General features: G+C 40.9%; 2 protein-coding genes across 4 annotated transcripts in view; one reads left to right on the top strand and one right to left on the bottom strand.

The window, feature by feature from the left end:
• mpp2b (MAGUK p55 scaffold protein 2b) overlaps positions 1-3,580 on the top strand; it is a 54,955-nt gene extending 51,375 nt beyond the window's left edge. For 2 of the 3 annotated variants that reach the window (XM_028028631.1, XM_028028630.1), the window contains exons 10-13: positions 16-177; positions 648-850; positions 1,350-1,478; positions 2,146-2,322. In XM_028028631.1, coding sequence (XP_027884432.1) covers positions 16-177; positions 648-850; positions 1,350-1,478; positions 2,146-2,322 — 671 coding nt within the window. Of the gene's footprint in view, positions 1-15; positions 178-647; positions 851-1,349; positions 1,479-2,145 lie in introns of all 3 variants that reach the window. The other variant, XM_028028629.1, reaches the window with a different exon arrangement.
• Positions 3,581-6,882: 3,302 nt separating this feature from the next.
• abi3b (ABI family, member 3b) lies at positions 6,883-11,980 on the bottom strand. Its single transcript, XM_028028876.1, has 5 exons — positions 11,697-11,980; positions 11,373-11,540; positions 10,197-10,376; positions 10,038-10,096; positions 6,883-9,034 (listed from the first exon to the last, which is right to left on the bottom strand). Exons 1-5 carry the CDS (start codon positions 11,838-11,840, stop codon positions 8,494-8,496), a joined length of 1,092 nt encoding a protein of 363 aa, XP_027884677.1. The 5' UTR covers positions 11,841-11,980; the 3' UTR covers positions 6,883-8,493.
• Between the last annotated feature and the right edge of the window lie 934 nt (positions 11,981-12,914).

The following is a 12,914-nucleotide window of genomic DNA, read 5'->3' as shown; positions in this document are numbered from 1 at the left end:
GTCTTTTGTTTTCAGAATTTGATCGACATGAACTGCGGATCTATGAAGAGGTTGCCAAAGTCCCTCCCTTCAGGAGGAAGACGCTGGTTCTGATTGGAGCGCAGGGAGTCGGGCGACGCAGTCTGAAGAACAAGCTGCTGGTGTCGGACCCTCAGCGCTACGGGACCACCGTACCCTGTGAGTGACTGGAACAGGCAGTCTTTGGTCACACTATTCGTTTCACATGTTCTCATTTTGTCAGTTTCTGGAGATTGTTGACCGTTCCTCTGTGAAAAATAGCTCAAGATTGATCGGAGAGCAGTAGATACATGGATGTGCCGTTACTGAACAGAAACAGAACTGAAGTTATTGTCTTTCTACATTAAGAGGAACAATCTAGAGTCAACGCACAGCTTCAGTTACTACAAGTAGAAAGTAGAGATCAGGTCTGGAATCTGGGTGTAGTGATGAACTCAGACCTGAACCTTCAGAGCCACATAAAGACAGCTACAAAGTCAGCCTTGTATCACCTAGAGAAAAACTCATCCATGCATTTATCTTTAGACGCATCGATCACTGCAACAGTGTCTTCACAGGATTGCCTAAAAACTCAGACAGCTGATTGACAGACAGCTGTCTCTGTGTTTGAATGCATCTCCATCGCTCAGTCACCTCCAGGAAGCCGAAGGTGGACGAGCGAGACGGTCAGATGTACGGTTTCATGTCGCGGAGCGAGATGGAGTGCGACATCAAAAACGGCCGTTTCCTGGAGCACGGCGAGTACGACAGCAACCTGTACGGCACAAAGATCAACTCCATACACGAGGTGATAGAAACGGGAAAGATCTGCATCCTGGACGTCAACCCACAGGTGCAGTTTGTTACTTTGTTTTTATACCAGTCAATACTCACACACTAACCAAGCACATCTTTAAGATTTACCTGAAATAAATAACTGCAATCAGATGGAAAAAGACACGGCTGATATTATTAATGGTAGAGTAAGATTCTGATGTTTGGAGCTAGGGCTGCACCAATTGCAGTTTTCAGGCCTAATCTTTAGAAAACCTGATCTGATACTCATTGTTTTTTATTTTTTGTTAATGACATTGCAACGTGTCGTGGCTAAAATCTCTAATTAGAGGTCTGAAAAGTTGCTAAATTTATCAACAAAGTTGCTAAGTTTTGACAACCGTTAACCAACTCTATTGTTATCTTTGTGGAAGTAGCTCTGCCGATCACCCAAAATTTATGAAATCAGGCAGATCGGTCAGCCGGTCAGTCGATCTGTGTACCCCTACTTTTGGAGCTTTTTGAGTTTCTGTTCTCTGTTGGTTTAAATCTATCCTGTACCTGTTTTTCCTCTGAAGGCCTTGAAAGTGCTGCGGACGTCTGAATTCCTGCCCTACGTTGTGTTCATTGAAGCCCCAGACTTTGAAGTCCTCAAAGCAATGAACAGGTCAGCCATTGAATCAGGAGTCGTCACAAAGCAGATGACGGTGAGTGTTTGGATCATAAGACTGATTTCTTAATTGATCCATTATTCTTAATGATTATATTTCCTCTGAAAAAAGTTACTTAATTTAATTCATTAATTTTATTTTATGAAAAAAACCCAGTTTGATACTTACTTACTTTTAATATTTTTTTGTACTTTATGGTATCAGTCATAACTGTAAAGTGCCACCTAAAGGATGTCAAAAAATAAATATCATCAAGGCTCACCTGAGTCTTCAGAGCGTCACTTATCATCATCTAACCTGAACTGCACTGAAAAAACTGAATAGTTGATTCCACTTAAAGAAAGTACTGAAATTGGTGACAAGTAATTAAATAAAAAGTTCTTCCAATTTAGTTTATTACATTGTCAAGTTGAACAAACTTGACAATGTAAGTCTAACTTAGACCAGTGTTTCTCAAAGTGGCTCCAATGAGAGCTAAGGAAACTGAATGGCACTCCTGGATTGGATGCTTTGGAAATGGCCAGCCCATAGCATGTCAAGTAGCATTTCAGCTCACCTTATTCTGAAAAAAGCACAAAAACGTAAAATTTGGCAAATGATTTGGAGTTGTATTTCACAAAGTGACATGATAGGTGAATCCAAGTGAATGTAAATCTAGTAAAGTCTAAAAGCGCTGTTGTCCTCTCCAATGTGCCGGTCCCAGGACTCTGAACTAAAGAGGACAGTGGACGAGAGCGAGCGCATAAAGAGGGCCTACGGACATTACTTTGATCTTTGCATCGTGAACGATGGTTTGGAGGCGGCCTTCCGCAGCCTCCGGGTGGCGCTGGACAAGCTCTCCATGGAGCATCAGTGGGTGCCGGTCAGCTGGGTGTTCTGAGCATCGCCCGCAAAGAGTCGGAGGACGCTTCGTCACCGACGCCGATGGAGCCGCATGGCGGACGTCGGCACAGGCGACCAGCCTCACGTAGAGGCATTTCTTTTGTACAAACTAAATGTTCCTCTGTTCAGCTTAATGTCAAGTTGTGATTAATTTATCAAAACTGGTTGTTTGTTGAGGAGGCTTTAGAGACGACGCGAGTTGTAGTGTGATCGTTTAAATGTGGATGATAAACAGTTTGAGGGACAGTTTTAGCCTTCACAAATCTTAAATACTTTATGTAGTGTAAATGTTTACATTGGTTCTGTAGGAAGGATTGAAGAAAGATACCAAATGTCACATTTGTGTTGAAAACTTCATATTTTTGCCATTTGATCACACGGTATGATTGTACGTGTTCAGAAATGTGCTAAAAAAATGGCAATAGTTACTGAAATAAACATGCAATACACTGACTGACACACTGGAAAGGAAACACACACATTTCTGCTTTGGGAAGCAGTGGAGGATGTTCATGTTGAGACATTTTTCTTTCATCTTCTTTCCTTTTTGAATGTTGATTTCTGTGCGTTTGTCCTGACAGTTAGAGGATACAGCAGATGTTTGAGTTTAATCTGTAGCACCAGTAACAATCAAACCGTAACACCTTCAGTAGCCTAGACCTGTTGTGTGTGTTGTTTAACGAAGGGAAAACATTCAACCTTAGCGTTTACTTCTTGGACTCTTGATGGAAGATAGTTTTTTGGGGGGGGTTTTTGTTACTTTTACGTAAAACCAGTTACCAGTGGCTTCAAATTCACGTTTACTTTTGCCTTAATATGGTTCAAAAGCCAAGGAAACTATTTTTTCATCGTGGAACTTTTCATTTCTATCAGTGCACATGTTTCTTAGGAAAAAACACATAACTCTGTCCATTTAATCTTTCTTTCAGCCTGTAAGTACTGTATTGTAATAAAGAGTGTATAGAATATCAAAGAAACACCTGGTGCTCTGATGATTCGGCTGGTGTGCAGTACTCTTTATTCTGATCTTCATATCAAAAGTTTATTAAAAATGCGGTTGGTTTAAAAAATGTTGCAGTCCTTTTGTTAAGTAATTTTGATATGCATATATGCAAAAGTGTTAATATTTTTTCTCTTTTTTTAAAAATATATTTTTCATCTCACTTGAATCTAAAACTTTGGTTTATTTGCAGTTTTTTATAACGCTCCGACACAAATGATGTGAAATGAAAATGATAAATGGTTTTTAAACTAAAGTGTTTCAACTAAAACAAAAATAAAATTAAATCTGAAAAGTGTAGCACGCTTTTGTATTGAGCCATAAGTCAATACTTTGACTCATTCCTGTGGGTTTTATTTTGGGGTATCGGAGTAAAGGGAGTTGAATCAGGTTTTTTTTCAGTAGTAGAATATTTTGAAAACCAGTTAAATGTATTTTCTTCTAATATTTCAAATAAAATCTGATTGTTCAGCTGAAGGATGCTCTCCGTGAGCGGTGCTGGTTGCAGGGTAAGGCAGGTGGAGTCAGCTGTTGATGTTCCAGGGGAGTCATCCAATGAGAAGCAAGGGGCGGGGCTATTGGATACATGTGGTATGGAGGCGGGGCCAGTTTGGGGTCAACCTGCATGAGGAAGACGTAAAGGGTCACTTTCAGTATTTTGTGTCGATTTATTTAAATCAACAATTCATCCAACTGCACTCACAAGTTCTCCATACAGGTTGCTAGGCAGCGGAGGGCTAAGTGTGTTTTCCCAGACTAACATCAATGTGTTACAAGAGGAACCTGAAATTAAAGCCACAACTTCCAGGTTGCAACTTCCACTGAGCCACAGTCGCTCACTGCTAGGGGGCGCTGTCGCTTAAAATACACAGTCACAAACTAACAGAAATAATCTGGGTTAGAAGAGAAAAGAGGCTTGTTTTTTAAATCATTATAACCATGTTATTCATTCATTTATGAAATAAAATATTGAAATAGGAAGCTAAATATTTATTATACAAAGTAAACATTTAGCTCCACAATCTGTTGTTTAGCAATCTAAATATTTACTTTGAGGCTAAATGTTTAGTTTACTAAGTAAATATTTAGTTTGCAAACTGAATATTTAGCTCCAATATATTTAGTTACCTCACTAAATAGTTGGTTTGAAATTGTGATATTTATAGGTGAATGAATGACGTGGTGAAAATATGAACCCCACGTTTTTTCTTTTATGACTGAATTATTGCTGTTCATTTGTGACTTGCTGAAAACCGCCACAGAAGGTTCCTTCAGGTTTCATGCTAGTTTCACTCTAATTGTTTTTGGCAAAAACAATTTCTGTGTATTTCATTATTCAGATTTACGTCTGTTTAGTTTTTTCTTTAGTTTTTTTGTTCTCAAACACAAGTGTATATTGGTTGGAAAGTTAATTTTGGGCTAATGTGATGTAACATTGGAGGCAACTTATCCGTCCTCACCAGTGAGTATGGAGGCGGGTGTTCCACGGCGCTGTAGCCTGGAGTACGTTGGTCGAACTCTGTGTCCACTTCCTGGTCCTCTGGTCTGCATATTGCTTGGACTTGCATCGTTACCGTGGCGTCGCGCTGTTCTCTCCTCTTCTTCAAGTGATGATAGAAGCAGAGGAGGACGGCTGCGATGGAGATCACTGCCACCGGCAAACTGGGAACAAATAGTTTATTTTCACACAGAAACTCTGGAGCTCAGACGGACTCCATCTTGAATTCATTGTTAACTCACATTATTCGAAACATCCTTCAGTCACAGCTGGACTTAAGTCGACCTGCTGGCATCACTGAGAGACGTAGAGCATCATTTCACCAACCTGCTGAGCAAAACTTTTCTGTTTCCTCACTAAATCAATAGGAAACAACTGAACAGATTGATGCAATTTGTAGCCAAATTAGGAAACAATGTCCTTAATATCCCAGCTGATACTGACACACCCCAGTCAAATGATTATGATCTAAAGTGACCTGGCAACATTTCCCTCACACAAACGTTCAGAACAGACCGGCAGTATCTGAGATCCAACATTTCTAACATTCATCCTGAAACCTTAGGTGACAAGTGAAGCTCAGTCTCAGATCTATTATCTCATCACATATGTAATAATTAGACTTTGGACGTTTTAGAGACTGATCTTACCTTGTTTGAGAATCCCAAACATCCAGAAGTCATCCAGAGCCTGAGCTGCTGTCAAATGATAATGTGTCACATGAAGGAGGCAGAGTGAGCAACGTTTACAGCATCGCTGTCATGCCACAGAGGGGTGTGTTCACTCTTTGTCACACTTACTGTACAGAGCTACGTTCAAACCCCTGGCACTGTTACACATTTTGTCACAACCACATAATTCAACATGTTTTTGGGGGTTCTGTGTGTAGTGCATTTTCTACAAACAATATAAAATAAGTTTTAGATAAGAGTCTAAAAAGCACAATTTCCGTTTGCATTTAGCATGATGTCAGGTTAGTTTAGTTGTTTCTTTGGGGTGGCTTTACATATTTTGTGTTTATTTAAGAAAGCAAAGAACCAGTAAGACGACAAGAAAACACCTGCAAACATAACCGAGAACAAAATCTCACTAATTTTCTGTTTGAAAAGGAGTAGCAAGAAGTGAACACTTATTTAATCCTGACATATTTAATGCAAAACATAATCAATAATTATCAGAAATTTGTCATTGAAAAACATGTTATTCAATTTACTGTGCTGAAAAATACCTACAAATAAATTCTGTTACATAAAACAAAATGATTGCAAACTGACTCTTAACAGGACGAGAAAATTTACTGACACATAATAATGAGAGTAATAATGACGTGTGAATAACCAATGAGCATCAGAATAATCTAAGCAACTCAGCTGTTCATAATTGAAGCCAAAGTTCATATCCAGAGTGATTTTTTTTGCCTTTCTTCTTTGCTCCAGCTCAGTGAAGTACCACCATGATGCTGCCACCACCGTGCCTCACTGTGTTGTGTGTTCAGGGTGTCAGATTTCCCAGCTTGGTTTCATTTTGGTCTCTTCCTTGACATCTCTGTCTGCTGAAAGCAGTGTCTTTCCTCCCACCGTTCCTCCAGTGGAGCATCAGCAGCTCAACATGATCCATGGATCTCAGCAGCTCCTCCAGTTACTTTCAATCCATTCAACTGGTTCCACTGGGTTTCATTTGGGTGTATTAGAACAACAGAAGGTAAATCCAAATTCACAACGCATTTTACAATTTCCTTTTTTTTTTATTGGTAAAAAGTTTTCAAAACATAAAGTAGGATGAATTCATTTGTTTCCACTTTACAAAACAAAGTCAGTTCTTTGCATTGTCACATAAAATCTTTTTTAAAATACACAGAAGTTTGTTCTGGGATAAACAAAACTGTTGACACATCTGGACATATTAAAACACGTAATGTCTAGAGGAATCAGCAAGAAGAGAGAATGTATCAGCTTGAAGGAATGGGAAACTTTAACTACGCTCTAGTCAGATAAGCATAATGCTGATGTAAAGGCTCTAAAAAAAATAACCTGAACTTGAGATAATTTATGCATTTTTTGAAACTTTTTGATCACCTAAACAAATTCATTTCTTTTCTTTTTTTAAAAATCTGAATCTGCTTATACATATATAAGCAGATTATATGTATAAGCAGTACAAACAGCACAGCATTATTGTGCTGCACTCTTCTTCCACTCTGAGGAAAACAGAGGAAGAAAATGTGACTGAGTGTCGCTGACCTGCTTTAACAACCTTAAATGCAAAACTATTTTCTTGAATTTATGAAGAATCCTTTACACAATAATCCTCCACACGGTGAGACTAAGTTCTGGTAGTGTCATGCTGAGGGAATCCGTTTCTCCAGCCTGAACAGGGCAGCTGGTCAGACATGAGATAAATGAAGTTAAATCAAAGAGAATTCTGGAAGAAAACCTGCTAGAATCTGCAACTGATCAGAGACCGAGTTTCACCTTCCATCAGTAGAAGAGCCCCAACATATTTTTTACAATGGTCCAGTCAAAGTCCAGCGCTAAATGAAATTGAGAAGCTGCATTCAAATATTAAAAACGTGCCCTTTTGCAGACACTCTTCATTAAATCTGGGTGAATTTCAGGCATTTTATAAGAGTCGGCAAACTGTTGAGTTTGTCGTCGTTCAAATCTGGTAGAGACAAACCTGGAGCGACAGACTGACTCACTCAGCTGATTTCTGTCTGCAAAAATGGTTTAAAAACATATTCATTTTCATTCAGTTTGCACATAACACTGCACATGGATTTTTGTGGTAGTAACATAGCAAAATATCCTAAAAATACTGAACAAAAGTATTGTTCTAAAACAAAATTCTAAAAAAACCCTAAAATCTGAAACTTAAAAAAACCCCTAATTTTCTCTCGGGCAGCTGAATTGAATCCATTTTCTCTCAGATTAAATCGATTTAACTTCAAAAGTTCCCCTTCATATTTATCTGCGTCTAGATCTTTATTTGTACAGTACTGACGCTGTCAGGTACAGTAAATGCACTTAATTATAGAGGTTTTAAATATGACTTGCAGCAGACGGCTCACACCCTCAGTGGCCTGTTTAAAGACGCAGAGCACACTGAGGTCAAAGCTGCCAGTGTTAGAGACTTAGGATCACGTTGACCAGACAGGAAAGTGACCGCTGCCGGGACCGAGCCGCAGACCGCTGCAGTTTGAAGTAACCCTCATTACGATGAGGCACGGACGTTATGGGAAAGAGGAAAAAGTGATGGAAGAGCTGATGACAGGAAGCCAGGAATCCCTGTTTCAGCTTGTTTTGAAGGAATGCGGTGGAGGCGCCGTCGGGACACGCTGGGACGATCCCCGCCGCTCACCTTCTGTACGCACAGAATGCTGAAGGAGGGATTTTCTAAACCAGAAAATGTCACTTCGGGCTAAGGCTTTGGTATTAATCACAGATGAAACAGCTCAGGGTTCAAACACCTGCACGCGTGCACTCACACACACACACACACACGCCTGCACACCCTCCACACACCCACACACACACACACACACACCTACCCCTGCACACCCTCCACACACACACCCACACCCACAACCCCCCCCCCACGCCTGCACACCCACACACACTTTGCTTTAGTTCTGCTTCAAAGTTAGCAAAACCCTGAGTGACACAATCTACCATCTAGAAGAGAGGTGGTGGGGGAGGGGGTGGTGGTACACCTCTGGCTGGAGGTGGTGGAGGAGGAGGAGGTGGAGGAGGTGGTGGACCGGTGCTGCTGCCAGGAGGAGGTGGAGGTGGTGGCAGGAAGCTGTTGTCCGGCAGGCCGATGGCCAGTGGAGGAGGGGGTGGTGGTGGTACACTTCTGGCTGGAGGAGGAGGAGGTAGACCGGTGCTGCTGCCAGGAGGAGGTGGAGGGGTTGGTGGTGGTACACCACTGGCTGGAGGAGGAGGAGGAGGAAGAGGTGGACTGGTGCTGCTGCCAGGAGGAGGTGGAGGGGGTGGCAGGAAACTGTTGTCCGATAGGCCGATGGCCGGTGGAGGAGGGGGTGGGGGGAGATTGGAGGGAGATGGAAAGGAGGGTGGAGGAGGGAGGCCAGTGTCCATTGAGGAAGGAGGAGGAGGCAGGTTTGTGGCAGCAGCAGGTGGAGGAGGGGGAGGCAGGCTGTTCACTGTGGGCTTAGTGGGAACAGAGGGTAGAGGTACGGCGATGCCGTGGGTCAACCTGTTGAGGCACAACAACAAGACAGCAGTCAGGACTTCTACATCAGGTTCAGTTAAATCAGATGTTATCAAAAATATATCTCTATATCACATCAATACAGTAACAAAAGAAACTGTAACTCTGTAGGGATCCACAGCTTAGGTGGAAGAATGTCTCAACAGGACATATTTTAGTCAAGCATTCCTCTAATCTGGCTTTTATCTTGATCCAAAATCATTTCTAGGTATATCAATTTCATTTAAAAGACATGTAGTTAGTAAACAAGGTCTACTAACCTGTCTAATTTATTCTCAGTATATGCACAGCTGTTCTGTGACGACCTCAGAGGTTCAGAGAACATTAGTGATCACACAGAATCCACACAACCGAGGAACACGGCAGACAGATCAGAACGAAACGGCCAAGTTAGGAGTTTTCTGCAAGCCATGTAGGGAACACAGCAAAAAGGCACTACTGTCAGATAAAAGTACATTTGGACCTTATGACTTACATTTAAAATGATTTGTGTGATGACAGTCTACCAACTCACATTGCTCTGATCACACCATCACAATGGTGAAAAGGCCGATGTGTCTGAGACCAAGACCAAACCCAAGACCACATCCTCCAGAGCCAAACCCAAGACCAGACCCTCAAGACCAAGACCACACCTGCCAATCCGACCTTCCAAGATCAAGAATTCACCTTCCAAAATCAACACCAAGATGATGGCCGTACCTTTCAAGACCAAGACTAGACCCTCCAAGAGTAAGACAAAGCCGGGAACTTCCAAGACCAAGAAGAATGGATGAAGATTTAAGTTTCTAGATGGGCAAACCTAGTAGAGACACACCTCAAATTGTCTATAAAATGAATGTTGAAAAACTCTGTCATTTTCGTTTCCCTTCAAAACCTTGCACTACCTATCAGACAAGAGTCCAATGAAAAGCTTTGAAGTTTGTTGTACAAAGTACAGTATGGCTGGTCTCTGTACTGTGGAGAGATGAGATTTATGTCTACGTACACCAAGTGTTCTTCAGCTTGCTCCGTCTGTGTGTTCTTGTTGGGCTGCTGCTCTTTGACCTGCAGGTTGGGGTTTTGGGAGTTTGGTGGGTAGAAGGTCAATGAAAGTCTACAAACTACGAAAAAGATCATATATTTCTCAAACTGAAGCGTACTTCACCTGGAAATAGTGTCCAACGGTGTCCAAGATGGTGTATGATATCGGAGTTCTCATGTAACCCGTCTCCTGCTCTATGCCTGAAGGGGGCGGGGCCAAGGGTTTGGATCGGGTCTTGTCTTTGGGTGTGGTAAAGGCACCAATCTCCCTCCTTGCCACGTTCTCCAAGTGGATGGCAGCAGCCTGGATCAGAACACAGTCGACTAAACTACAAACAGCCACAATCTGCCATGACTATATGAGGGAGTCTGACTTGGTGCAAGACAAGATGATGGTCATAACCATGAATAAAAATACACTTTACCTTCATTTACATGTTTCATTTAAAATAACTGAATGACTGAATCACTTTTACTTAAAACAGAAAAGAAACAATTAGTCCTACTGCAACAGCAACATTTATTATTACACTGACATCATTTATTCATTCCTATTTTGATTGGATGCACAGATGTAAGCAAAAATATAAAACGAGCAGCTTCATTTGATAGGGTTTATTTAATCTACGTATGGAATATTATTCCTTATAGAGAGAGAGAGCAAAACTAGCGTAGCACATTGATTAAATTACATTATCTGTATGTTCAGTTATTTCAGTAATTTTAAACATTAAATAGCATTTATGATTATGAAAACCCAACATCTTCCTTCTTAGAAAAATAGAGTACTAAAAAAACAATGCAAAATATATTTTTGATAAACATATTATATTCTACACAGGAGTACTTACTTGAAAGTTGTCCATCAGTCACAGACACTTTTGTGCACTATTTTCTACCTTCTTCCACTATATATATCAGTGTTAAAACTGATACATATAGTGTCAGTAGGATATAATCATTAAAGGTAACAGCTACTTGATTGTGCAAGAAAAATGGCTTCAAACTACATAATACTGACCCTTTAAGACCAGTACTAAGATATGTTCTCCTCCTTGTCACGTTGCACTGATGCAGTAATTCATGCAAAAAGAACCACAAGCAACTATACAGTACACAGTCCAGTACATAGACATAGACATAGATGTATCGAAATGTTGTTGCTTTATAATCTTCCGTGACACTGAAGCCTCACTTTAAAATAAAATTAGTGTAAGGACCTTTTTGAGGATTTTTACCAATTTACAGCTGTGTTCAGTGGGTAGGGTTTGAGAGTTTGACGGGGTTGTTCCTGTCTCACCAGTGACAGCAGGTTGACGGAAGACTCCATGTCTTTGATCTGCATGGCCTGGGAGTCCAGCAGCCTGAGCAAGGCGCTGGCCACGCTGTTGATCTGGTAGGTGACACTGGCTAAAGCCTGGGTAGTCAGAGCCTTGGTCTCCTCCACAGCTTTGGTCGGATCATCCGCCTGTGGCAACATTATCACACACACACACACACACACACACACACACACACACACACACACACACACACACACACACACACACACACACACACACACACACACATCAAATCATGCCTGATTAAAAGCTGTTCAATGCTCACAATGGTCTTCGCTCACCTGGAGGTAGTTGTTCTCGCAGTACTCTGCCACTCGGAGAAGGTTGCTCTGGTTATCAACCAGAGCTTTCCTGGCAGCCGGCGCCTCTTGTAATATCTGACTTATAACTTCTGAGAAGCTCTTTGGTGCTGTCATTTCTCCCATGGCTGTTAAAAAAAAAAAGTTTACTAAATGGGAAGCCAACAGACGTTGTTTGGTGAGGATGAAAAAGTTTTGGGTTTTTTTTCCCGGTCCACGCAGGGAGGTGTTTGTGTCGCTGGAGAACGCGGAAAATCCCGCAGGGGAGAGATTTGAGAGCAGCTGTTCTCAGGGAAGGGCAGCTCCAGGCGGACCGCCAGTCACTCCACAAAAAAAACAGAAAACATCTGTCTCCTTTAACTAATATATGCGTGTGTTCTTTCTTTTTACACAATGCCAACTCAAACAGCGAAACTACTTTATTATTTCCGATGCGTCTCTAAGCAACATAAAACTCCACCAGCGATATTCAGAAAGTCCACCAGAGGTCAGTGTTGCCCAAAGAAATGACTTCTACATCCCGAAACTCCGAGTGACGTGGAAAACTTGCAGATTTTCACAGATCTGTGAAAATGTACAGAATCTAAGAATCTGTAAATTCTTACAGATTTTTAAAAATTATTCTTCAAAGCCTTTTTGTATTATCTTGTTGCTGAAAATGTGCTATATAAATAAAATTACCTTGACCTTTTTTCCTTTGTAATTGTAAAACTTTTGTCTTTACTCAACAAACAAAACTGTTTAAAAATTACAAAGGAAAATAAGCTCTCCAAATCAAGCTATTAATGTGTGAAAAAAAACAAACAGTTTTCCCCCTAAGCTTACTGGTTGTCACTTCACTGATATCATTGAGATTTTACATCATTGTGATTTTACATTTTCACATTTATTTTTTACTTTACGTACAGAATCAGTTCAGATCTCTTCATGACTTAAATTTAGACTTTAAAATATTCTGTTCCTATATTGTTCCTGCGTTGTTGCATAGTACTTTCTTTCATTCTTAGATTGCATATCACATCGGTTTTTCTCCTTTCGGTTTTAAATGCCATTCTTTCAGCTTCAGCTTATATCGTCCTGTGATGCATGCATTTGTTTTCTTCGCCATTCCACTCAAGCCATTAACTGCTTTCCTCCTTCTGTCAGTGACACAAGCTCAGTGCTTTGAAATTTGCATGAGACAAACATTTCCTCCACAGC

This window comes from Xiphophorus couchianus, chromosome 9 (genome assembly GCF_001444195.1).
Source record: "Xiphophorus couchianus chromosome 9, X_couchianus-1.0, whole genome shotgun sequence".
Taxonomy (NCBI): Eukaryota; Metazoa; Chordata; class Actinopteri; order Cyprinodontiformes; family Poeciliidae; genus Xiphophorus; species Xiphophorus couchianus.
This window is presented reverse-complemented; position numbering and strand designations above follow the sequence as displayed.

Excerpts from the sequence above, each read along its gene's own strand:
- abi3b (XM_028028876.1), bottom strand. The coding sequence starts at position 11,840 with ATGGGAGAAATGACAGCACCAAAGAGCTTCTCAGAAGTTATAAGTCAG. Across the intron at positions 11,541-11,696 it reads GCGAGAACAACTACCTCCAG|GCGGATGATCCGACCAAAGC; the intron begins GTGAGCGAAGAC and ends ATGTTGCCACAG. Across the intron at positions 10,377-11,372 it reads CCGTCAACCTGCTGTCACTG|GCTGCTGCCATCCACTTGGA; the intron begins GTGAGACAGGAA and ends GTTCTGATCCAG.